At 33.0% G+C, this 27,286-nt stretch overlaps 1 protein-coding gene and 1 long non-coding RNA gene across 2 annotated transcripts; both read left to right on the forward strand.

Moving 5' to 3' along the window:
• The first annotated feature begins 2,498 nt into the window (after nt 1–2,498).
• LOC124373529 lies at nt 2,499–6,542 on the forward strand. The gene is made up of 3 exons (XR_006923447.1): nt 2,499–2,714; nt 5,274–5,412; nt 6,459–6,542. It is a non-coding gene; the product is annotated as an uncharacterized LOC124373529 (long non-coding RNA).
• Nucleotides 6,543–9,117: 2,575 nt separating this feature from the next.
• On the forward strand, nt 9,118–26,682 carry LOC124373528 (origin recognition complex subunit 2-like). Its single transcript, XM_046831890.1, has 7 exons — nt 9,118–9,484; nt 11,438–11,700; nt 13,861–14,060; nt 16,525–16,657; nt 23,263–23,497; nt 24,435–24,665; nt 26,132–26,682. Exons 1-7 carry the CDS (start codon nt 9,118–9,120, stop codon nt 26,320–26,322), a joined length of 1,620 nt encoding a protein of 539 aa, XP_046687846.1. The 3' UTR covers nt 26,323–26,682.
• Nucleotides 26,683–27,286: the final 604 nt, after the last annotated feature.

Genomic DNA, 27,286 nt, shown 5'->3' on the forward strand with positions numbered 1-27,286 from the left:
GCGGGCACTTGTTTGGTTAAGTCTCAGGAGTGACTTTTATACGAGAACGCCCCGTCTAACCGTGCATTTAATTTTGACGATAGGACCTCTGACGGCCGACACCACCTATTTGACGTTGGTATATTAAAGTTCAGCTTATAGAGCATCTGTGTACAAAGTTTCATTGCGGGCACTTGTTTGGTTAAGTCTCAGGAGTGACTTTTATACGAGAACGCCCCGTCTAACGGTGCATTTAATTTAGACGATAGGACCTCTGACGGCCGACACCACCTTTTTGACGTTGGTATATTAAAGTTCAGCTTACAGAGCATCTGTGTACAAAGTTTCATTGCGGGCACTTGTTTGGTTAAGTCTCAGGAGTGACTTTTATACGAGAACGCCCGTCTAACGGTGCATTTAATTTTGACGATAGGACCTCTGACGGCCGACACCACCTATTTGACGTTGGTATATTAAAGTTCAGCTTACAGAGCATCTGTGTACAAAGTTTCATTGCGGGCACTTGTTTGGTTAAGTCTCAGGAGTGACTTTTATACGAGAACGCCCGTCTAACCGTGCATTTAATTTTGACGATAGGACCTCTGACGGCCGACACCACCTATTTGACGTTGGTATATTAAAGTTCAGCTTACAGAGCATCTGTGTACAAAGTTTCATTGCGGGCACTTGTTTGGTTTAGTCTCAGGAGCGACTTTTATACGAGAACGCCCCGTCTAACGGTGCATTTAATTTTGACGATAGGACCTCTGACGGCCGACACCACCACCTTTTTGACGTTGGTATATTAAAGTTCAGCTTACAGAGCATCTGTGTACAAAGTTTCATTGCGGGCACTTGTTTGGTTAAGTCTCAGGAGTGACTTTTATACGAGAACGCCCGTCTAACCGTGCATTTAATTTTGACGATAGGACCTCTGACGGCCGACACCACCTATTTGACGTTGGTATATTAAAGTTCAGCTTACAGAGCATCTGTGTACAAAGTTTTCATTGCGGGCACTTGTTTGGTTAAGTCTCAGGAGTGACTTTTATACGAGAACGCCCGTCTAACCGTGCATTTAATTTTGACGATAGGACCTCTGACGGCCGACACCACCTATTTGACGTTGGTATATTAAAGTTCAGCTTACAGAGCATCTGTGTACAAAGTTTCATTGCGGGCACTTGTTTGGTTAAGTCTCAGGAGTGACTTTTATACGAGAACGCCCGTCTAACGGTGCATTTAATTTTGACGATAGGACCTCTGACGGCCGACACCACCTATTTGACGTTGGTATATTAAAGTTCAGCTTACAGAGCATCTGTGTACAAAGTTTCATTGCGGGCACTTGTTTGGTTAAGTCTCAGGAGTGACTTTTATACGAGAACGCCCGTCTAACCGTGCATTTAATTTTGACGATAGGACCTCTGACGGCCGACACCACCTATTTGACGTTGGTATATTAAAGTTCAGCTTACAGAGCATCTGTGTACAAAGTTTCATTGCGGGCACTTGTTTGGTTTAAGTCTCAGGAGCGACTTTTATACGAGAACGCCCCGTCTAACGGTGCATTTAATTTCGACGATAGGACCTCTGACGGCCGACACCACCTTTTTGACGTTGGTATATTAAAGTTCAGCTTACAGAGCATCTGTGTACAAAGTTTCATTGCGGGCACTTGTTTGGTTAAGTCTCAGGAGTGACTTTTATACGAGAACGCCCGTCTAACGGTGCATTTAATTTAGACGTTAGGACCTCTGACGGCCGACACCACCTTTTTGACGTTGGTATATTAAAGTTCAGCTTACAGAGCATCTGTGTACAAAGTTTCATTGCGGGCACTTGTTTGGTTAAGTCTCAGGAGTGACTTTTATACGAGAACGCCCGTCTAACCGTGCATTTAATTTTGACGATAGGACCTCTGACGGCCGACACCACCTATTTGACGTTGGTATATTAAAGTTCAGCTTATAGAGCATCTGTGTACAAAGTTTCATTGCGGGCACTTGTTTGGTTTAGTCTCAGGAGCGACTTTTATACGAGAACGCCCCTTCTAACGGTGCATTTAATTTAGACGATAGGACCTCTGACGGCCGACACCACCTTTTTGACGTTGGTATATTAAAGTTCAGCTTATAGAGCATCTGTGTACAAAGTTTTCATTGCGGGCACTTGTTTGGTTAAGTCTCAGGAGTTACTTTTATACGAGAACGCCCGTCTAACGGTGCATTTAATTTAGACGATAGGACCTCTGACGGCCGACACCACCTTTTTGACGTTGGTATATTAAAGTATAATTAAAGTATATTAACGGGAATTCTTTGTGGTAAGTAATAAATACGATTAACTGTGTAGATTTTGTGAAAGATCGTTTTTTAATAATTAGTTTTATACTATTATTTCAGATTTTGAATGTTTGTTAGCGCCTTCAGATTGTTGACTGCAAAATTGTTGCACGGAATACAGACGGACGATAAAGTGACGCTAACTTCACGGTGGTTGAGATTTAAGCAGTTTTAGTGAAGCACTTTAACTTCACAATCACAATTCCTAACCTTAGTTCGATTATCATTAAGTTAACATCAGTTTGGAAATGAGTATGTTTTAATGTGCCAAATTCTAAATTTTTCGTTTGGTTTAACTGTTCACCAGTTATTCACGAATACCCCATTTAGTTCAATTGATAGTTTATGGTATAACTAAATATAGAAAACCCACGTTTGAGATTAATACAGGTTTGTTGTTTACAATATTTATTTTTTGTGGATGAAGTGTTTGTAAGCCAAACATCAGTTTTGATTTCTTGAAAAGCTAAGCCAGATCCACAATTTTTATGGCGATTTCGGCATAATACTCCAGTTTATGCCCCTAAACTCGGTTACTTATTACTTGGTTGTAATATACCTATCTCAATGATACAGCTAATTACAAACATTTTTCATAGATACCTATTAACCTATAACCAAGAGTCCAAAAATAGTTTCCTACCCAATGAACAATTATTTTTATATTTTGCAGGTTTTCTTCTGTACTCTTAATAAATAAACAAACATTTTGTTATTGTATTTCATGAAGGTTTTTTGAAAATCATTACATAGAACTATGTAATAGCCTATGTCATACAGCCTAATTAGTTAATTTTTCAGTCTAATCTAACTGCAGTACAGTCAAAATTGAATCATGGTACCAAATTATCGGGTAGGGTACGATAAGCGGACCCGGTTTTTATATCAAAGAATGTAATCATCGATACCTAATATTCGCAACTCAAATCCTAGACTAAATTGATAGTCTGTTATATAGATTGCGATATAACAGTATCGTACTCAATAACAATCATATGTTTTAAATTAAAATATGAATTTAATATTTACAGTGATCAAACAAATTACTATAGGCCCTAACCAAAATTAGGAAAACTGAAGACAACCATATTTGCTCCTCTCAAAGTTACAGTTGTTTCTTTCCCATAAATGTCACATAATGGTCTCACGAAAAACATGTCTCATCATCTTTCAAAGCAATGCTGTGTAGTTTTTTTTTAATTGACTTTCAATTTTAATAATCAAATGTTACTTATATAAAATGAAAATATTACCCTACGTGTATTACTTGAAAGTTGTATACTGCTGTTGGTATAGATTATTTAAGTTAATTGTTCAAAATAATTCATCAGTATCGATTGATTATATCGATGGTTATGATTAAGTAATATCGTTTGCCAATTTTGATATAAAAAACTGGGTCCGCTTATCATACCCTACCCAAATTATCAATTAGATATACCTAAACTATTGAATACAAAAAGATTCTAATCATATTTATTTATAATTAAGGCTGCAGTTTAATAAGTGGCCATCACTACATTCAAATTATCAATATTCATGATGATCTACACTACCGAATTACACTATAAGTATTTCAAATTACAGTGTAGTGTAACTTGAAATATAATTATAACTTATATAAAAAATATAAAAAAAAACTTAAAAAATAAAAAAAAATCTTATTTAATGATGAATTAAAAATCATTTGGGCTGTCTTTATTTATAAAATGTTAAAAACAAAACAGTGTAACATTTAGTTACTTTTTACTGTTTTGAAGGATAAACATGTCTGACAGCTTGTTATACAAAAATAAAACATCAACATCGCCATTGTACTTATGGTCATTACTCCAATACCATACAGATGATTATACCTGTTTGAATTTGTTTGGAACAATGTTGTTATTTTTACACTAAAACAAGCTGACAGTAATAAATTGTAAATAACCATAATTCAAATGGGTATAAGTGGGTTAAGTTAATGGCAAGAAGAACCAATTAAAACTTTAATGTTATTAATGTATCCTGCTTATCCTCATGAACAAACATACGTATGTGTTTAAGGGGTGGGAATCACGGGTAGAGTATGATAAGCGGACTCTGGTTTTTTTATATGGAAATGATCAATTATATTTTATTATTATAGTCATTGATTTAATCAACCAATTTTAATTAATTTGAATAATAACTAAATCATCTGCACTAACTGTACATATTTTAATTTGTTCTATAAGTAACTTCCTTTAAATAAAAATGGTTACACCTACACTCGTTATTCAGTTGTTTTTATCAAATGGTTCGATATTTTTATTCGAAGGAATAATTCAATATTTCAATTCATTTAACTTAGCATATGATTTTTAACGTACATAATAAACAGCAAGAAGTATCTAATATTTTGAGACTTTACCCCTTTACAATTCACTTTATTTATGTTCTTATAATACGTTCTAAGTGTTTGACCAGTTTGAACGACTAATTATTGAACAAAAATTGAGCTTGAAGTGAGAAAATCATATTTGTAATTTTGCAAATGTCCCATTTTCTTTAAAATAACTAAAAAACTATTAAAGATATGCAAAATTTTGTAGACTGCAAAATTGTAGGTTTTTTCTACACATTTTTGCGTTATATATTTTTTTAGGGTAGAAATTGAATAGGACATGGCCTTTAAAAGTTTGTGTGCGTTAGTGCAAAGTACCTTTTTTGAGCCATTTATAGCATGAACCTTTTTAAAAATAAGATTATTATTGCAACCTAATAATGATTATAATTAATGTTTGGACATGTAGTTTGATGTAGGGTTGATGTCAAGCTGGGGTTTTATAAGACCAAGGTTGCTCAAAAAATATGTTAATGTATTAACCCATGTCCATCAATAAATTGTATTAATTTAAAATCCTCATAAACTTAAGTTATACCTTATAATCTTGATAGAATTAATTTGAATAATTCTTCACTGTTCAGTTACAGAGTTTTAAAATGTCCAAAAGATCTTCAAGATTGATCACCAGAGCAGAAAATGAAACAATAAATACAGTTGTTGTGAAAGCCATAAATGATGAAGATGTTGTAAAAGTAATTGTAGGAACCAATTTAACTTCAGGTAAGTTGTTAGCAACGCTTAAGTAACGTTATACGTTGTTTGAACTTAGTATTTGCTATATTACAGTAAAGTAATTGTACCTATTGTTGTATTTAACTATTGTTGTATTGTATTTAACTGGTGTACAATTTTTCATACTCATACTTTTTTACAAACATTAAAACTAATATTTATATAGCCTTACCAGGGACCATTGAATTTTTAAATCTAATGGTCCAAAAATGGTACGCCAACATAAATTATAGGCTCTTTTGACCCTCTATCAAACCCACAAAACCAATTCTAAAAAAAATAACGAGTCTTTAAAAAATCTTTCGTTTACCTAAACTCTTACTAGACCCTAAAGTTTTAAAATAAGGTAGTTTTTGTGTGTTGAAATTTATATTTTTAAATTTAATCTTACACTAATTATGTTTGTAAAATTGTAAAAAACTCAATTAGATCCTTAAATGTTTCCTATAATGGACCCTTAAATTTGTGATTCCTCAAAAGACCTCTATTTTGTAATATATAATTTGATAAGACAACCCATTTGACATGCTTAATGCCAAAATATGTAGTGATGTATTATACCGAAGGCTGAAACTTTTGTAGTTTTAAAATTCAAGAGAACTGAAAAGTGGTGTGAACAAAAGTCCTTATATGATAAAACAGACTATTAGTGATAAAGGAAAAGTGTGTAACATCGCGACAGGTTACAAAAGTGGCACACATTGTATTTGACTGCATTAACCAAATATGGGATAGGGGATAGTGCTACATTATGGTGAAAGTCTGTGTCAGTAGCACTAAACACTTTTAACTATTTCAATTTCATGTGTATGAATTGAATGCTTAAATATGGTACTATTGTGGTAATTCTTTGAGTTTTGTCATAATAGTGTACTTTAATGTTTTGGTTAAGTTTTATAATAGTATTTACTGAGAACAATAATTTATAAGGAGTGAAGTGCCAACTATCCTACAAACAATTAACCTTTTAAGCATAGTTTTATCTTTTTCTTCTTGTGTATGTTCATTAATAATTAAAAAAAAATTGTTTCCAGTACCTGTTTTATCCACACAAAAGTTGACTACAAAAAGAGGGAGACCGAGAAAGAAACTGACAGAAGATGAAGTGAAGAGTGAAGGAATAGAAGAAGATTCGGATAACGAATCAAAGAGCAGTGAAACTTGTGAAAAACCCTCAGGTAAGATATTTGTTCAAACTTAACTGACTTTAGTTAATTTTTATAGTAAATATACACGTGAATTTTTTTTATAAAAGGATTCGTGATATGCAATTTTATTACTGGCTTTAGTAATCAAAAACCAAATGGTAAGAACTCAATTATTTTTAGTATTATCTGCTAAGATTGATAATTACAAGAAATTCTCAGCTTTTTTTTCTCTCTTAGGACAAGAAGCTTATAAATTGCACTTAGTCCTATAAGGACCTTTGCACTGTTTCCGGAGAGATAGGATATTCAGGATGGATAAGGTTAGGGGTAGGGACCGCCTCCTATCGAAATCCATGAGGAAGAATTAGGGCACTAATCTCAAAGTCATGTTCCCCTGGAAGAAGGGGAGGCCAGCTCTGAACCAGCCCCTCCAAAGCAGACAGGGAGTTGGTACATCCTTGTTGAGGTTAGCAAGAACCTCTGATACTTAGGGAACGAATCCCACCAACTCCAACCGTCATCTCCTGCGTAGTCTAGACCTGTCGAATTACCCTTGCACCCCAGAATCTCAACATTTGCGGTTAGTGATGTGCCGTTCCTGGAATTCCATAATAGTCCAGTCATTTAAGGTTTTATCTGTGGAAAAATTCCTAGTGAGCTGAATTTTGGTATACACCTTCGTTATGGCATTTTAATGAAGATGGGAAAAATCGACATTGATATCGTGCCAGCTGAAAAAGTTATAAGGGTCAAAAGGTCACGAAAATCAGTTTTTCATTAATATCTCGCGACCTATGGCTTGTAGTTCAATAAAGGTCATTATAAAAAACTATTCCTCATACGATTATCTTCAAAAAATGTCTCTTGCATTTTTCTGTAAAGTCAACCGTTTTTGGCTAGAGCGCTTAGAAAGCGACTACATTATGATGATGCACTCGTTTCCTCACCACTTTTGAGGTAGAATGTAAGGAGCATTTTTTTTAAACATGGTTTCCCCCGTAGGCATAATTTATGATCTGTAATAAAGTTTTTTTTTTTATTTTATGCTCAATAGTTATTTATTTGTACATTTAAAAATAGGGGAAAAATTTGTTGTATATAATTTCTTTTATATTCATCCATCGTCGATATTCTCAATTTTAACTTCATCAAAAGTTGCTGACAAAACATCTAGTATTCTTTTTGAGGCATATCTTCTATGAAGGAATACGGGAAGGCTAAGTAGCAGCTGTGATGAAAATGATAGTGGACGCATTACACTCATTATAGCATGGGCTATGACTTTAGACTTAGCTTCAACCTTTTTTGTTAAGAATTTTTGATTCTTTACAGTTAATTTATGTAAGAAATGTGATAAAGTTTGTGAAACTTTTCTTCGTACCACAAATTAGTCAAAATATTAGCTGCAGTATCTCGAAAGCAAATTATAGTCAAAGATTTGTTTTACATGATAATTACAATATTACTCCCATATCAAGCAATAAGTTTTTTTATAATAATTGTCTTGTCATCTGGAACGTAACCTTGAATTACATCTTTCAACTCAGCCAATATGAATTGACAATTGCCATGGTTTTCAATTACATTGAAAGCATTGTCCATATCAATTTTGATATTCTCATCCAATGGACGGCCTACATCACCCTTTCTACTAAGTAACAAAAAATTGGAGAAACACTTATCATGGTACTTAGCTTCGACAGAGACAAGTTTTAAGAAAACTGAAATACATTGATAAAAAGCATTAGAGTTGACGCCTTATATGTGTTCAGTATATAATACCCTATGTGAGTGCATTCTACTCGCTTTCTCAGCACTCTAGTCCGAAAACGGTTGACTTTACAGAAAAATGCAAGAGACATTGTTTGTAGAGACATAATTGTATGAGAAATAATTTTTATAGTGACCTTTATTGACCTCCGAGCCATGATTTTTGGGGCCTTTTGACCCTTTAACTTTTTTAGCCGGCATGATATAAATGTCGATTTTTAACATCTTCATTAAAACACCATAATGAAGGTGTATAGGCCTACCAAAATTCAGCTCACTAGGAATTTTTCTGCAGATTGAGGTTTAAAAAACCTAAAATAACTGGACTATAAGGTTGCCCAAATTTAAGTGACACATCGGTTTTTGCTGTGCCCAGTGGTAGGTTCAACTGGAAGGTATAAACCAGCCAGAAGTGATCCCTGCTAGTGAAAGTTCTCAGCTTAGTAAATATTATGTATAACAAAACTAATACTTACGGATACAGCTCATGGGAATTTGGCTCCATGGCTGAGACGGGCCATTTGTCTTACGGATAACACCACACTTATACCGGAAGTGGATGTTTAACTTGGCTACATATAAAAAAAAATCAGAGGTGTTCGGTTGTGATTGTTTTGTCGTAATATACTAAATTCCAGTGCAAAATACAAAAAATTGAATTTGTAGATATTTTACAATAAATACTTACTTGTTTAGCTTAGTTGTGTATGTGCTATAATATATATTTTTCTCATAAACTTTGTTAAATAGAACAATATTTTAAATGATTGAAATCATGGTGAATTTCCAACTTACAGGACTTTGTGATGATGATGATTTGGATGGAGGGGAGATGTGCTCGTTCCGAACGCCCAAGAAGAGGCAGGGTATGCTCTACAAGGCTGAGGAATCGGCAAGCAAAATCAGGACTGGCACAGGAACGCCGAAAACTAAACCTAGTACACCTTCACACAAGACCCCCATAAAAGCATTGACTCCAAGTTTACGGATGACACCACGACGTAATACATCCTTCCGCAACCAAACTCCTTCCACCAAATATACACCAAAGAAGAGCACTGGGACTCCGAGAAGAACCCAAGGAAAGGTTGACATTGTCGTTCCAAAGACACCATACCAGCTGCGAGTTAGGCAAAAAAAAGGTATATACCGTACTACTGAATATTTAGAACAGTATAATTTGCATTATTGTTTGCAACACAATTTGTGGCCATTCAAATTGTTTGGTTTTAAAAAAAGAACTTAAGGAAATATTTGTAAGAAATGGTATATAACCATATAATAGAGGTAAAGATATTTATCTATTTTATTCATTATTATAATATTATAGTTGTTTGATGTCATAACATACATAAAATATTTCACCAAGTTATTAGACCTTATATAGTTTAGTGTAATTAAGAACATTGAAATTTTGTATATCAGAAAAAGACTAACTCTATCTTATTTTTTATTAATTCAGCAAAATTTAGTTTGCATATTATTGTAAATACCTTATTGAGTCAATAAAAATATGATGAAATAATTACAAATAGTCCTTCTGGCTCGGTTAAAAGTATTTATTTATTCTTATGGGATGTACATATATTCAATATTTCAAAAACTGAGATACGAACAAAATATTTGTAAGAAACCGTATAGGAAATGATACAAGTATTCCATAACAGTTTTTATTTTATCTCTTACATTTATAAATAACAGAGTTATGAATTTTTATAAAGTTTGGATGACTGCTGTAATGAAATGAAGTAGTGTACCAAGCTGGCCAATGAACTTAGTTGAAATATTTAAAAATAAATTTTTGTATCAAGGTTCAACTTGTTTGGGCTTTTTTGGGACAGTTATTGTTTCCAAAATTTGAATTATATAGCATAGATAGATTTATAAAATTTATAATCGGAGATGAATTTGGACTTGTAGGTCATGTTCGGTGAAGTTATGGAGAAATATTCGGTAAGAACTACCATGAAAACAGTTGCAGTAGGCTGGTATACAAAATTTGCATAAAATAATTTATTAATTATCAGTGCTACATGTTCATATAATAGTAAAATCCTCTAAGAGATCAAGATGTTCTGTCAAGAACAGCATACAATTGTGATAATTCAGGTTTTATTAGACAAAGAATAACTTTGGAATGTCAGCCTCAAAAATAGTGTTTTAAAAAGTACTTCCAAACCAACGCAAAAAAGTTAAAAATTTAAATACTCTAAGTAATGAAAATTAAGAAAACATGTATACAATAGGCTAGCAAAACATATCACTTGAAAATCTAAATACGTTCGTACCTAATTTGTAAAGAAATGTAATAACTACATGAAACTACTACTTGAACTCTTATAGCAAAGGAGCACTATTGTAAATTGTGAAACATGAAATAGAAGATGTAGCGTTTTTTGTTATAAATTTAATTTTCATTCAGATAAGCACAATCTTGTCAGATGTCAAAACCGAATCTCAAATGCACCGAATCTTAAATAAAAATTCAAATTCGAGAATCTATCAATGGGATTCAACAAACGAATCTGCGGAGATCAACTGCATCATCGGTTATAATAAATCTGCGGCCACGCTTAAATAAATACTCTGTAGGGCACACAGCTGATTAATTTTTTAGGTACCCCCAAGGGGTACACGGAGGAACATTGAAAAAACATGTTAAAATATTTTTTTGTGAAAAATTGTGAAGCCTACATAATTTTTTTGTTATACTTAGGCGTTTAACATAAAAAGTATTATAGTTTTTTGCAATTATTATTAAAAAAGTTCAACATGTATAAATTAATAAAATTTGCCATCGTCGTTGAAAGAATATATAAGTTATAAGACTAACAATTGTGGACGTTTAAAATTTCTTAATAATTTATGTGAAAGGAGTATAATTAATTAATTTATGCTATATTGATATGTACCAAACTTCTTTTTAAGTTTTTTCTTCTTCCCGTAAACAAACGATGACATTATTGTAAAGAGATCTCATGAAGGTATATATTTTGTAACAATGTATATTCTAAACTAGTAGTATTGAATCACTGAGAACCAATAATTAGCCGAGTTAGCCTAAACATGTCTTGCTAATAAATGTTTATTAACAGCTATCCAGGCATATACAAGACAGATGGAGGACTTTGATGATGGAGATAGTGATTTCCAAGGCAGCGATTGCAGCACCAGTGAATCAGAAGATTCTGAGCAAGAATCAAATAAAGAAGAAGAGTCAGACAAAGAAGAAGAAGAATCAGACAGTGACTCAGGAAAGGGTAGTGAGGATGCAATACCCTCCTGCCGCAGATCCCTCCGCTTTCAACCTCCACCTGCCACTACTTCATGTAAAAAGAGAGGGAAAGAGTTTAACTATGTGAGTTTTTGTACTTAATTTATGTTTTGGTACTTTTGTATAATCCGGAAACCATTCTGTCCCTATCTACTATTTGTTATTATGCGATATGGGCAGGTGTAACTTAGGTTATCATAAATATTTTACTGGCACTACCAAAGTTAACCTTCATGAGTGCTCACATAATCTGAGCTTGAATTTAAGTACTATCTCGAGGGATGTTTTTCTTTTTTCACTAGAAGTGCGGGATGCCACCGAAGCCCACACTGATGTCTCAACTGGGCCCTATAGCGATAAGTTTGTGGGAGATCCGCAGTTATAGAAGAACTCGAGGGCAAACATAAGTTCTTTACCACCAACACCAAACCAAGGTAATCAGGAAGATGTGGCTGCACTGTTTTACATATGTATGTAGAAGGATGTAGGTTGGAAATAAAATTGTCTAAACAGGCTAAAGATCTCGTAGGTTGCAAATTAAGACAAAAGCAGTCATAAGACTTTAAAATGTTAAGAAACTTAACTATCAGAGGGCTGGTTACTCTGGGATCAATGTTAAGATCACTCGCAAAAATAATTTTGTAGGTTCTATACTTAGAATGGCTATTTACAAAGTCAAGGAGTCCAGTTAACCTATCAATAAATATCTCCACAGAGGAGTCAGGGGTGTGGTGCTTAGATACAATTAACAACTTTAAGGAACTAAAGGCTATCATTGCAGCCTCAAACTGTTTTAGTTCAATAACAGGTACAATATTTACAACCATAAATGAGTGCTGATAGGAGTCACGAACGAAGATCGCAGAACCACCATACGGTGTAGGCCTACAAAAGCTAGCAGCAAGTAGAAAACCATCAGGTCTATACAGACCTAGCTCTTCCTCAGTACACCAGTGTTCATTGACACTGGCTCTGGATAATACCAAAGTACCTATAATTTTTATATTGTTAGAAAGTGAATGAACAATATAACATTCATAGTAAAACTGGTATTCTTGTATCACAGACACTTGTAATGATTGATGTGTTTGATATTCCGTTTTGAGCTTTTATCTGAGACAGCTCAGGACTATTCTGTGGTAAATAGAATTATTAAAAATCATTTTTATGTGGATAATAGACAGAACAAGTGAGAGCAACCCAGTGTATTACTGTACTCGATATAGTAAATTTATTTTGTTAAATGTGAATTTTATTTTTTCAGTAGCTCTACCATAAAAATGAGTGTAGGTCACACTCTTTGTGGACATTACAAATCTGTTTAGCATTACTTTATTCATACAGACAGAAACAAGAATTCCCTAAAACATTGGCAGTCTTCCTGTGATTAAGATGATGTTTTTATATATTCTATAGTGAATTTGAACATTCCAGTTGAAGTTGTTGTTAAGTTTTCATGTGAAAAGATAAATGGAAGTATTGACAAAAATCATGTACCTCATGAGTTTGGTGCAGTCATAAAATTGTTACACCAAATTCAGAAACTAAAAATTGGATCTCACAAACTAAGTTTACTCATCGTTCAGTGCAAATCCTGAAATTGAGTTGTAGCATATTGAATCGTTCAATAAATTTTGAACTAAATAAATTAAGAATATAATAAAATCAATATAATATTTTTTGGTTGATATTGTAAATTATCAATATTAAATAAAAATAGTCTAAATATTTGTGCCATTACAAGAAAATACAAGTATAAGAAAAATATTTAATGAAAATAAATAAGTTCAATGCATTCATAATATTTCATTTAAAACCAGTCCACATTCTAAATTGGATATGAAATATATTGTATTATTTTTACATGTTTTGACAGATGGTTTTAAGTGTGTAAAGCTTTAAGTAAACCATAAACTGTGGACAGATTTATCATTTTGTATTTCTAAGTCTTTGATACTCTTCCATTTTAACCCTTTTCCCCAAAATTGTTTTGAGGAGAACTGATTCTATTCTGTATCAACCTCCTCTTTTGAGGTTGAGGTTGAGTGGTAGAGAGGGCTAAATAGCCCTAACTCCGCCTCTTAAATAAAGGCATATTTCATTTCATTTCATTTCTTTTGATTTTGTGAATAGCTTTGTTGTGCTTCTCATATTACAATACATAATAGGTACTAAGATATAATTTTAAACCGTTATAAGTATCCTAATAAACATCGTACAGATAAAACTTCATCTGTTGCACAGGTGTTCACTGCCGATGAATACTTCCGGTCACAGTCCGACAAGTGCGTAACGTCGGACCACAACCTGAGTCGTCTCAAGAGTTCCCACACACACCTCCCCGCCCTGAGTCTCCCCACACTCTGCCCCTCTCACCAGCGTGCGCTGGCCTCACGGAGAGCAGGCGACATGCACATGTTCCAACGCTGGATGTTTGCGCTCAGGTAGGCTAAGTGGTCATTCTGTGCGTGTGTGTTTCGAGATAGCAATAATAGTGATATTATTTTTGCTGTTTAAGAATTGTTTTCTACATTTTTGAAGTTCAGTTAGTGGTTTATTTTGTAAAATTATATGTATCTTAAGAGTATGTATTTTATATTAAACTAGTAAAGCATAAAATACTTGCTGCGTTAAACTCGGATTAGTGCTCATTTATTGTAAAAATATTAACCCTCCGCACACCGCTGATAAATCCATTGATTTCCCTATAACACCGAAACATCTATAAAATATATTTTTCTTTCAGTTCAAAGCTAATTTTTATTATAAATATACTATAAGAGGTAAATTAAAATTAGCATATTTATTGATACAAATCTAAAAATAACAATTTACTATAATGTAAATTTGATCTAAGTTCAAATTCTGGTAAAAAATAATAAAACTGATAAATGATATAAACTACTAGTTATTAGAACATTTCCTTATCTAAGGGTTCACAGATAAGATCTATAATCTTATGATATCATCTGGGCAGATAGGATATATTTGGTGATGGCTCTGTAGGACACACAAAACAGAAGAGCAGGCATCTGTGCTAGACAGAGGGAACCCCCTCTCCCTGCCTTATTTGTCATCTGTAAACTATATTAGTACTATATTTTCTCGACACTTGTTTGTTTTCCCAGAGTATATGTTACTGGCTGAGTGCTAACAAAGCTTGTCACTTGAGCCACTGAAAAATTTCATTTCTGCCTATCTGTCCGCATGATATCCGGAAAATGAACTGACGAATATACATTGGTCTTATGGATAATCATGATGGCAATGAGAAAAAATCCGAATTAATAAATCTATAAATAAACTCAGTACACTCATAAGAGATTTAGCATATTGTGACATTTTTGTTCATAGAGTAAAAAGAAAAAATTTTATAGTGGAAAGCCAATGTTAAAAGTCGGTGTCAGTATTTAATATCAGCACACTTTAATATTGTAGTGTCCTCTTTAGCTTGCTGGAACTTGTGTATTGTTTATTTAAACCTAACTTAACCCTTTTAGTGCTACAGCGTCTACGTCGTAGACACTGCGTTTATTTCTAAAAGTGCTAGTCTATTTATATATATATATATATATATATATATATATATATATATATATGTTGGTTCAGTTTATGCAATTTACTGGCTGCAAACGATGACAGTTCATCCAAAAGCCATAGAGTAATGATATTTGTATATTTGATTGCCGACGACCAGCTGTTTATACGTCTTTAATGTGAAATAAAAAGGTCAGTTCGGATGTCTACGTTGTGAGCGAACTGACTCTGTGCTTTGTTTACCCTGTTTTATCTTATTTTATCCATTAAATTGTGTTATAATGTGAAATACTACTTCATTAGTATTCAAAATCATTGCATTACTTCGTTTTTCATTTGTGTTTTCCGTGTGTATTATATTTTACTAAGTTACAAACTATGTCTAATAAGAACACCAAATTACTTCACCTTTTTTATAGTGTTATTACTGAATAAAACAATTATTTAGGTAAAAAAAGTGTTAACTGTGCTTGAGTTTCTTTTTTTATAAATAGTAATAATGTTAGTAAAGTATTTATCCTAATAATAGTACGTGTATTACTTTTTCTCTTGAGCGTTTCAAACATTACATGTAGGACAAAATTTGGCGCGGACAACATATTTTATTTTTAATCTACACTTCTTATTTGTTGTGTAAAAATAAAATAAAATATATGGACTTTGTTTAGATTTAGTTTCTTTTTCCCATGGTAGCATCAGAAAATTAATATAAAATTGTTTACATTCTACAATTGTATGCCAAAGTTAAAACAACAAAAATTAAAATTTTATATAACAATCAAAATATGTACAAATATATTTTTTTGTATATATTTCTGTTTATTGGTTATTTATCTTCAATACAATAAAAAAGTAACAAGATATGACCTTAAATATGGAAATAGTAAGGAATTCACTAAAACTCTGCATTTATGCACTAAAATGTTTAGCACTCTTGGGTATGGCAATGTGCCAGACTCCTTAGCACTAAAAGGGTTAATGAACAAAATGTTAATGTGTCATGAAGAGATATTCCATGTAAAATTTCATCCAGAGACTCTAGATTTTGCATGAAGCAGATCATATTAAACAGCCACATTTGAATAAGTAAACCTTCATATTCTCATTGCTCCATGACTGATATATATATATGCACTGTATGATCATATGATACACACAAGTGGTTTAGTAACATTTAAATAAAATTCTCAAGAAGTGATTTTTTTTTCTTTTTCATTCATCAACTATTATGATGGGTCTTATATCATTGCAGTGTTTCTTTGAGGTAAATGATATGTTTTTAAATTAGAGTCCCTGATCAATTTGTAATGTCTCTATTCATGTTTTATTCTATTGGTGAATATAGTTCAATACAATTTTCATCTGTTCTAGCCAAGGATTCAGTATTCTCGCTTATGGACTCGGCTCCAAGTACAAAATACTACAAAAGTTTCACAAAGAAATGCTGTCTAATAGCCATGTTGTTGTCGTGAATGGCTTCTTCCCGAGTATCAACATAAAAGAGGTGAGCAATAATTATATTTAAGGATTAGATTTCATACATGTAGTCTGCTAGGTAATTTCAGAAGTATCCATTTCCTTGTAGTGTGTAATAATGATTTAAATGCAATTAAAAGTTATCGTCTGGCAAATTTAGTCTTCTTGCAAATATGCAAAAACACATTTCTTGCCCTTATTAAAAAAAACAAACAATTTACCACAAAATATAATAAGTAACTCACATTATATATATTGTAATTTATTTACTCCCACATGTTCCATGCTCATACACACCCACTGTGGCCCCTCCCGAAAATCTGCAGCATCCTCCTTGACCTTTAAAACTTAAAAAAACAATACATCTATCCAAATTTATAACTTATTATTACTAGTAAATTATTACACATTTTCTAATATAATTGTTATTTCTACAAGGGCTAATCGAAGATTCCATCGCCAGGCAACTTCACAAATGATGGCACTGATTTAACCAGCGTCCAAATTCTTTATCAGAACTAAGCTTAAGAAGTAAATATCTAAAATTGTAAAGTATCTATTGCAAAATACATTTAACCCTTTGAACGCCGATATAAATTTAGTAATTTTTTAGATTACGCTCATTTAATGTGGAAAATAAAAATGAAAATTCTTTAAAGCTAATTTTTTTATTCATTCCTAATGACTAATAGTCACACACAAAAAAATAAATTTTACAATAATGTAATACTTGCATTAAAACAATCACATTTTTTCATAATAATGGAATATTTCAATCAAAATCAAATTTAGGTTACAGAGTAATCAAATGCATGTGATGAAAAATATGAAAACTATGTACAAGGATAAGAAAACAAATAAAGTGTAATATGCTGATCTTGATTAGTTTTATAAGTTCTGATAATAATAGATTTAGGCAGTTGTACGGTAAACTTCAAAACAAAAATCAGGATGAAGCCATGGGGTCTCGGGACATGACTTGCAGCCATAATTGCACAACAGAAAAACAAACAATAAAAACTTTATTATAACACCTAAAACATGGTAACAATAACTTTTTACAACTGTTTGTATAAAGAATGACAACGCAAGAACACTTCCCAAAGGCACAATGCGTGCTCCACTGACAGTCGGTAATGGCGGATAGTATCGTCATCGGCGTACAGACGGGAGTGGGAGAACAGCTGCCAGCAACAAAACAATTTACTGTTTACCTACTGCGGCCAGCTGACAGCTGCAACTGGATTATTTGGTCAAGCCAGTACATTACTTTGTATTGTGGCTTATGTATTGAACTTATAAACTTAAAATATGTTTTGTCGTGTAATGTAGTTCCTTTTATTTTCTCAGACCATGATGCAATTTTAATTAATCTGACAAATAAAATTTATGACAAATATCAGGACACTGTAGCTGTTAAATTTGACTCCAACTATAAAACAGTCTCTTTTCCAAAAACTGCAATCAATGAATTAGCCATTAGATTGGCTTCATATGATTGGCTGAGCCTGATCACTCATTGTATTTCAGGTAAATACAATGCAGAGTTAGTATTTGAAGTAATATTTTCTATTTTAGTTAATAATATCAAATTTCTTCAAAAAATTAAAATGGTTAAGTTTAGAAAAAATTATGCACAGATAAAAAATAAGTGGTTCAACAATGAATTATCTTCCATGAGGGATAGACTTTTCTTTTTAAAATCACTGAATGGAGATACTACCAGCAATGAGCTTCAGCAACATATTAAGACCTTACAAAGAGAATATAGACAAGCAATAGTAGATGCCAAAATGTTGTACAATTCTGAACTTATAGAGTCCAGTAATAATAAGTGAAAGGCAGCATGGAGAATAATAAATAATAACATAGAAAATGGTAGTAAAGTAACAAGTGGTATACCTCCTGATGACTTTAATGATTTCTTTATAAATTCCGTGAAAAATATTAAACAAAAAATAAATATGTCAAAACATGCTCCGAGTACTCAAGATCTTGTTCGGAAACATTTAATTCCATCATTCTCATTTACTTGGAAACATATATCTCCCAATGACATAATAAATGCTGCCAAGCGTCTGAGTAACTCCAATAGCTGTGATATATATGATATGTCAAATTTTCTTATAAAACAGGTGATAACAACTTTAGCCGAACCTTTTTCATACTGTTTGAACCTCTGCGTACTTGAGGGAGTTTCCCCAAATAAACTTAAAATAGCTCGTATTTGTCCTATTTATAAGAAGGGGCCCAAGAACGAGCCAAATAGTTACCGCCCAGTATCTGTTATACCAATACTATCAAAATTATTTGAAATTTTGGTATACGATCAAATTAGCATTTTTTTGGAAAGTAATGGCTTCTTGAGTATGTCACAATTTGTCTTTAGGTCAGGTAAAAGCACCTTTGATGCAATAGACAGCCTTGTTAAATTTGTGCTAAATGCTTTTGAAAACAAAGACTTTGCTCAGGCCACTCTCTGTGACTTGAGCAGGGCGTTTGATTGTGTAAATCACGGTGACATCCTTATGAAATTGAAATATTATGGTTTAAGTGAGAATGTTGTTAGTTTTTTTGAATCATACTTAAGTAATCGTAGACAGAAAGTATTTGCCGAGGGAAGGTGGTCAGGAGAGCTCTTGGTTGAGTATGGAGTTCCTCAGGGCTCTGTTCTCGGACCACTTTTGTTTTTGGTAGCTATCAATGACTTACCTTTCTCAGTCAATTCTAAAACTATATTATATGCAGACGACACAACCATTTTAAGTAGTAGTAATGATCTGAATGAATTGAAACAAATTTCAATGGAATCCATTCAACAAGCATCATTGTGGTTTAACTCCAATGGATTTTTGTTGAATGAAAACAAGACACAGCATATAGTTTTTAGCCTCAGACAAGTAAATTACAATATTTATTCTGATATTGAATTGTTGGATAATGTGAAGTTGTTGGGTGTTTGTGTGGATGATCATTTAACATGGGGATCCCACATTGATCACCTATCAGCTAAGCTCTCCAGGATTGTTTACCTCTTAAGACGTCTCACGTGTTGTGTGCACACTGATTACCTCAGAACGGCATATTTTGCTTTCTTTCAATCAGTGCTCAGATATGGCCTTATTCTATGGGGAAACTGCAGTAGGATATCAGAAATTTTTACTATACAAAAAAAAGCCATTAGAATTATTGCACGTTGTCAACCATTAGCTCACTGTAAACCAATTTTTATTGCAAATAAAATTCAAACAATATTTAACTTATATATATTTGATATTGTGCTCTACATACTCAAACATCCTGAACCTCTGAAGACATACAGTGACAGACATATGTATAACACCAGAAATAAAGAAAGTGTATCCATAGAATTTTATAGACTAAACAAAACTATTAATAGTCACACAGTTGTTGCTTTGAAAGTATACAACTGTTTAAGACCACTTATCTTGAAATATAGTTTTAACCCCTTGAATGCTGTGATACTCTTGCAGTACTGACACCTCACTGCGGGGTTTTTTTGCCACTTGCAACCAAAATTAATGTTAATCATTTTATTGGCAAAAACAATATTATACAGCACTCTGAGTACTATTTATTTAGAGGGCCAGTTCCAGAATACAATAAGGAGTAATTAGGGGGAAACCCGTATTTTTTATATAATGGGATGGTGGGGGGGAGGGGGGTTGAAGGAACTAAAGATGGGTAGGAAATTATCTGTTTATAATTCTTTAGCAAGTGAAAAATAATACTCACAATGAAAAGAAACGTATTTATTTAGAACATTTGTTTGTATTTACACTTTGTAAAGCTCTTTGAGTTATTATTCAATAATTTTTGAGTTCGTGGAATAGTGCAAAAACACGGCACCACACACAGCCCAACATCGCATTCAGCGCACTGGTAGCGCGATTCGCGGCGTTTCTGTTCTCCTTGTTTTGTGTTTTTACAAACGTGACAAATACGTTGTGCATTTTTCTTTTTTTCCGTGGATGGTACAAGAGATGGAAAATGACGCTGTGTTAGACGCATTGGATTATCACCCACAGAGGGTCGGCCACCTTTCTGTTTTGTCCGTGGTTCCAAATTATCAGCCATTATTTGGCGAACAAGCTCTAGGTGGAACTGCTGCAACGTTGGTTTTCTGCCTGTTTGACAAAGGTAATATAAATAAAACACCTCAATAAGTCCGAAAACACATAAAAGCACAAGACAAGACCACTTCTGTGACTGACATTTGACAAAACTTATTCAGAACAGAAATGCACGTGGTTTTGTGGTAGTTGAAATATAATATATCAGGTAGCAGCACCAATCAACAAGAGAATAGTGTCCAGATAGTTCATATTGAGGCCGCTAGATGGTGTGGGCCCCTTTGTTCAGTAGTAGTGGACTACAACAAAGAGATACATCGTGTTCCGTACATTTACGGGCGTAGCAGTGAGGGCTCCGCGGACGAAAACGTATATGTACGTTTACAGCAGTCAAGGGGTTAATGAATTTAAACAAAAATTGTATTCCTGGCTTTTAGTCAATCCATTTTATTCATTGAAAGAATTTTTTGACTGTAGAACTGTTAGTTTCTAGACATAACTTATTTAGTTTTAATGATTAGATTTTAAATGTTAATGTCATGGTTTTTTATTTATACAAACTATATTAAAAAATTTATCAATGTTATATAATTCTGTTGTTGTAATTTCTGAGGCTGTGTTTTACTTGTTGTTGTTATTTGTTGTTTGTTTATTTGTTACATACCTGTTTTAATTTGTTATTTATTTATTTATATTTTAAAATAATTTAAATTGTGGCGTGACTGTTTTGGCAACTTCATATTTTGGGTACTGAATTTTCCTTGTCTGGACTTATGCTAATTTTTATATTTTATACATGACTTGTGTCGATGCTCGTGTAAGCTCTATGACAATAAACGAATTCTTATTCTTCTTATTCTTATTCTTATTCTTAAAAAACAGTAATAAAATGTATTTTTATCGATCGGCGGATTATTTCGTCTTTGGCGTTATAAGACCAAACAACATCGCGGATTATTCCGTCTACGGCGTGCTAAGGGTTAATTAGATTAGGACAAAACTTTTTTGTCCACATTTAAGAATGTCCTACATATTTGGCAATGTTTAAAGTGCAAAACAATATTTAAGTAATCATTCGTGTTACCTTTTATAAGATTAATATTTATGCTGGTAATTGTTAACCTTCGTTAAAAATTTCGGGCGCAATACTGACTTAGTGATGTTTTTCTCTTAATCTGTACTCAAAAACATAAAGACTGATATGAACAAAAACCCCTTGTATATAAGGAAGGAGTATGCCACACCATGTGTTGCAAGTTTAACCCTTCCCACGCCGTAGACAGATATATTACAATGGTAATACTTTGACCAAAACTCCAAATACAGTTAAATCAGATATAATAGATTATGTCTCTTGGAGAGTTTTTTAGTTCACAAAAGACCTTTGAAATGCCCCGTACATGCTCTGTGCTTATCGCTCTTGCCAAGGAAGTATTTATAAACGACCTTCACTCAACGGCAGGAGTAGGTGAGCATCCTTTGTGTAACTCCAACCGCCTGCTCGTCAGTTCTGCATCTCCTACAGAGCTGTAACTAAACATATCCGTGGCATGTATTACTGCTCTCTTGTGTATCACGAGTGCGCGTCTACTATGTTTCTCATTATTATTCTTCATCGTGTGGTAGTGTTGTGATTAGTTTGAAATATTTATCTTGTTTTATAATGAAATGTAATTTATCTTTTCAATTTAATTACATTTTACAATGAAATTGAAATTTATTTTAAATAAGCAGTTTTGTAAATAGTTCTTTTGTTATTTTTATCAATAAATACGCTAATTTGAATTAAAATGCCCTGTTTCATAATTTTTGGCTTTTACCTTTTATAATTTAGTTATAATAAAAATTAGCTTTGAACTTAAAGAAACAAAATTTTTTACTTGTCTTTGCGTTATAGGAAAGTTTTATTAGTAGCATGCGAAGGGTTAAAAATTAATTTTATTGTATTTTTAAAAGTAAATTTTTTTACCACTGACGCCATGGATAATCTGAAAAGTGGATAACTGCATACAGATAGTTGATAGTTTACTGTATGTTGAATATATGTTTATGTATATTGTATGAATAAAATACTGGAAACGTTCTGTACGTTTACATTAAATCTGAGATGCTTTTAAGATGTGAGAAAGCTTGAAAAGTAAAGGTTAAAATTGTCAAAGGTTCAGTACATGAGATAGTACCAAACTACATTTCAACTGTAGATAACTTATTTATGTGATTGTATAGAAATTGATAATTCAACGACCTTGTGTGAATAAGTAGACTATCAAATCCATTGTACATTATTCATCCCATACAGATGACTTACATTTCCTCTAAATAAATTAGCACCACTAGGAAGAAAAATATAATTTTCAGTTTTTTTTGTTTGTTTGTGGAAAGTACTGTTTTATAATCTCGAAATTAAAAACAATACATTCTTAATTGCTCGAACCTATTTTTCAGCTGTCTCAAGTCAACTTGTTTTGATTAGACTTTAAGTAATTGAACCAAAAACATTTTTTAAATGTAGACGATTATAATCTTGTTCGTCCAACAGATAGTGGATATGATAGCTCGAGACTTGCTCGGGTTGACGTATGTGCTGCCATCCGCACATGCCACAGTCGACTGGATAGAGAGCCGACGGTGGACGCCTCGTGTGTTCCTGCTTGTACACAACCTGGATGCAGAAATGTTGCGCTGCGACAAGACTCAACGTGTTCTGTCTCGCCTTGCCAGCCTGCAGAGGGTGCATCTCGTTGCTTCCGTTGATCACATAAATTGTCCGCTCTGTTAGTACTCCAATTTTATCTTCTTATTAATAGTAGAATAAGGAAGCAAACAAATTTCAGGTATTAACTTTTAAAGAAGGAATCCCTAGTCAATTCTCAAATAAATCCAGCTTTTGGGATCCACACAGAAAATCATAATTTTTATTTAAAATCTGTGACGACACAAATATTAATTACGAGGTAAGTTTGCACATTATTAGAATTACATGTAATACTCAACTAAAATTGTTTCTAATTAATTTTTTTATTACAAAACTTCTATTTCGAGCTATAAACAAATTATTTAAATTAAATATTTGCAGATGCTATAAAAATATGTTATGGATATTATCTTAAACGGTTCATGTATTTTTACTGGATTCCACATAATTCTCCCATGAAGTGTCATACAATTGTTTCTCCTATTATGCGTAAAAAATAGTGTAAGAAGAACCCTTAAGTGTAAAAAATATTTTTTAATGCTAAAAAACATTTTTTAATAGTACTGATGGTGATATTAAGCATTGTGATCCAGAGTTTGTGGGAGTGATTGGGTCAGTGAAAGTCCATAATACTGTTTTTAAAGTTTATTATTGACAATGGATGATTTGATAGGATGACAGGTTTTCGGACTTTTCCTATCATTAATGTTACAAAAACGGAACACTTTTCGAGGATTAGAATCTAACCTCTTCATCAGGTGTCAAAAAATCTTAAGGTTAAGTGACACAAACTAAGAAAATCTAGTAATTATATATTATATGAATATGATACTTCAATCTTTGAATTGCAGTGTACTGTTTTTCTAACATTAACGATGGAAAGTGGCTGAAAATCTGTTATCCTACCAATCCATAATATTTTAGTGGGTTCCATATAATACCGAAGTACCGATTTTCTTTTTCACTGGGATTTATTTTTGGAGTGCGCTCATTGTAATACTGTTACACCTGTCTAGTGTGGGACCAGGGCAAGTTGAGTGGCTACAACTTCATGTGGGAGGATGTGACGACGCTGCTGCCGTACGTGGAGGAGACCAGCTATGAGACGTCTCTGATGGCGCAGAACAGTGGGACCTTGGCGCTCTCATCACTGCTCAGTGTGTACCGCTCACTACCCCACAACTCGCGCGGCGTATTCCGCATCATCCTGGAGAAACACCTGGACGCCAACAGCCAGAAATACACAGGTACCATTGAGTTTAGACAGAGTATACTGCCACTATATGCTTCATGTGTTAAGTATTTTTAGATTCAGCTACACAGGAGTCATTAATCAATCGATTGTCAATCAAACCACTCTTTTTTGAATGCAGCTTGGCTAGTGCAAATTTTTTCTTTAGTCCTAAAAGGACCTTTGTACTGCTTCCGGAGTGGCAGGATATTCTGGATGTGGGTAGGATCCGCCTCCTGTTGAAATCCATAAGAAAGAATTTTGGGCATTATCTCAGTCATGTCTCTGTGGAAGAAGGGAAAGCCAGCTATGTACCAGCCTCTCCAGTTTAAGCAGGCAGGGGTGGCACAACCTTATGTTGAGGCTAGCAACAGTCCTTAACACTTAGGGAGTCCCACCAACTCCAAAGTCATAAATACAGCTTATTACAGCCACATCAAAATCTTAAAACTAACAATAATGAAGCCTATACAGCACAACAGTAATTGGTAGCAGAATACAAAAATGCAATAATCATTAAAAATCCTTTGAAAAATTAATTTAAGCTATAAATTGGATTCTCTAACAGCCAGGAATTCTCCAACAGTTCAATATCATTAAAATTTTTACTGACGTAAAGAAGGTTGTGTCATCTACTTAGAAAAATGGTTTTCGAATTAAGAAAGGCAGATAAGTTATATAGATTAAGAAAATTGAGGGACCCAATACGGAGTCCCCTTGTGGAATGCCCCAATCCATGGTAGTTTCCTCCGACCACTTACCATTGACATTTACCAGTTGTCTACGATTAATGAGATATGATTCAAATAAATGTAAAGTTTACACAGAAAATCCATAATATTTTTATTTTACGATGAGAATTTTACTAATGACACAATCAAAAGCATTGCTCAAGTCACAGAATGTAGCCAGTATAGTATTAAATATATAGTTGAAATATTCACCACAATTCAGTTCAATAGATTTATATAATTTTGATTCAAATTCAAAACATAAGTTGATATAGATCTTGAAATGAGTTCTTTATAAAAGCTTCTATTTTGATGAAGTAACATTGGTTTTCTTTCCCAAATTTATAAGTTCTTTAACCCAGATTTTTGTCTTATTTATGTACTCTATTTTAATACATTTAAAATTAAGTTAAAAATAAGAACTGTGTCCAAAAAATCTAGTTCTTTATGTGTTTGATTGTAAATGTTTTTTTTTCAAATTTTGAATTTTTGAAAACTTTGAATTTAATACATGACATTTTTGGGTGTTCTATTTTTAAATATTTCTATTCTTTGTAATTTACGGAAAATACATGTTATATTGTGTAGCAAATTAATAATTTTTTAAATTTCATAAATACCTTGTGATTATGCTGATCAGGGCTTAGCAGTAGAAGGGTTATTGCAGTAAACTCTGACCAAAAAGGCACTCTTCTCCTTTCCATGACTTTAAATAACAAATTGTTTCTAACAGTTGGGTTTACTGTGGTAGGAATGGCATTCAGTGAGCTGTACGGCCGGTGTCGGGAGGAGATGTTGGTGACGAGTGATCTTGCGCTGCGTACAATGCTCACAGAGTTCCTCGACCATCAGATGGTCAAGTGGCGTAGAGACGAGCACCTGTACATCCCGACAGACCTTAGTGTACTGCGACAGTTCCACTCTCAGATACAGGACAGCTAGCCACAGCTTTATGGCATGCTCTGGTATAATCAGAAAGCAGTCAATTTTCTGTAGATAACGATCTCAGTTTGCTGGTTTTATTTATTTACATGTACAGTAATACTTTGGCAGTTTCTGCTGTTTTAAGTGTATCCTTTAATTTATTTATAGCTTAGTAGTAATATAACAAATTGCGATAATGTGTTGGTTGTGATGCAAATATTGGACAAAAAGATGAGTGTTTGTATTGTATTCAGGTGAGTTTTATAGGTACAGAAGTAATTTTAGTGAATTATCTGTGTACAGAAATTATTTTACGAATGAAACAAATAGATTAAGATACAAACTAAATAACTGCTTCATTGACAGTTGGAGGCTTTTGATACATTTTTCAACAAAAATACGATAAAAGCGATTAAAAATATCTTTTATTAAAAAAATTGTATTCTTTAAATTTATGATGTCTTATCCAACCATTTCTTGTTATAATAAAACATAATTCAATGTGTGCCTTGTGTCAGTTCATTCATCCTTAGTTTTTCAGGATAATATTAATGATATAAATTACCCAAAATGATTGTTTATTCATTGTCAGTACAAATGTTACACCTGTCACATTGACAAGTCACCTGTTGGTGAAAAATTTTGCAATTTTAATTTTTCTAAGTGGAAAGTGCTCGTTTTAATAATAATAATTCATTAATATTCTCAAAATATGAACTGAATATTTCAACAAAATTGTATTGCGACTGCTTAAAAGAAGTAATACTATGACATATCTTAATTTATTTACAATAACCGCAAAACACAAATACAAAAAATAAAAATCGTATTCTACTTAATTTACTTCCAAGAAGTGCATGTACCTTAAAGTAATACAATATAGAAAGTAGGTTAAATCCTTTTAGATTCTTTTCTTTCTTTCTTTAATACTAATAATTAGATCAATAAATTTTAAATAATAAGGGAAATATTGATATCATGT

This window comes from Homalodisca vitripennis, unplaced genomic scaffold (genome assembly GCF_021130785.1).
Source record: "Homalodisca vitripennis isolate AUS2020 unplaced genomic scaffold, UT_GWSS_2.1 ScUCBcl_5824;HRSCAF=12743, whole genome shotgun sequence".
In the NCBI taxonomy this organism is placed as follows: Eukaryota; Metazoa; Arthropoda; class Insecta; order Hemiptera; family Cicadellidae; genus Homalodisca; species Homalodisca vitripennis.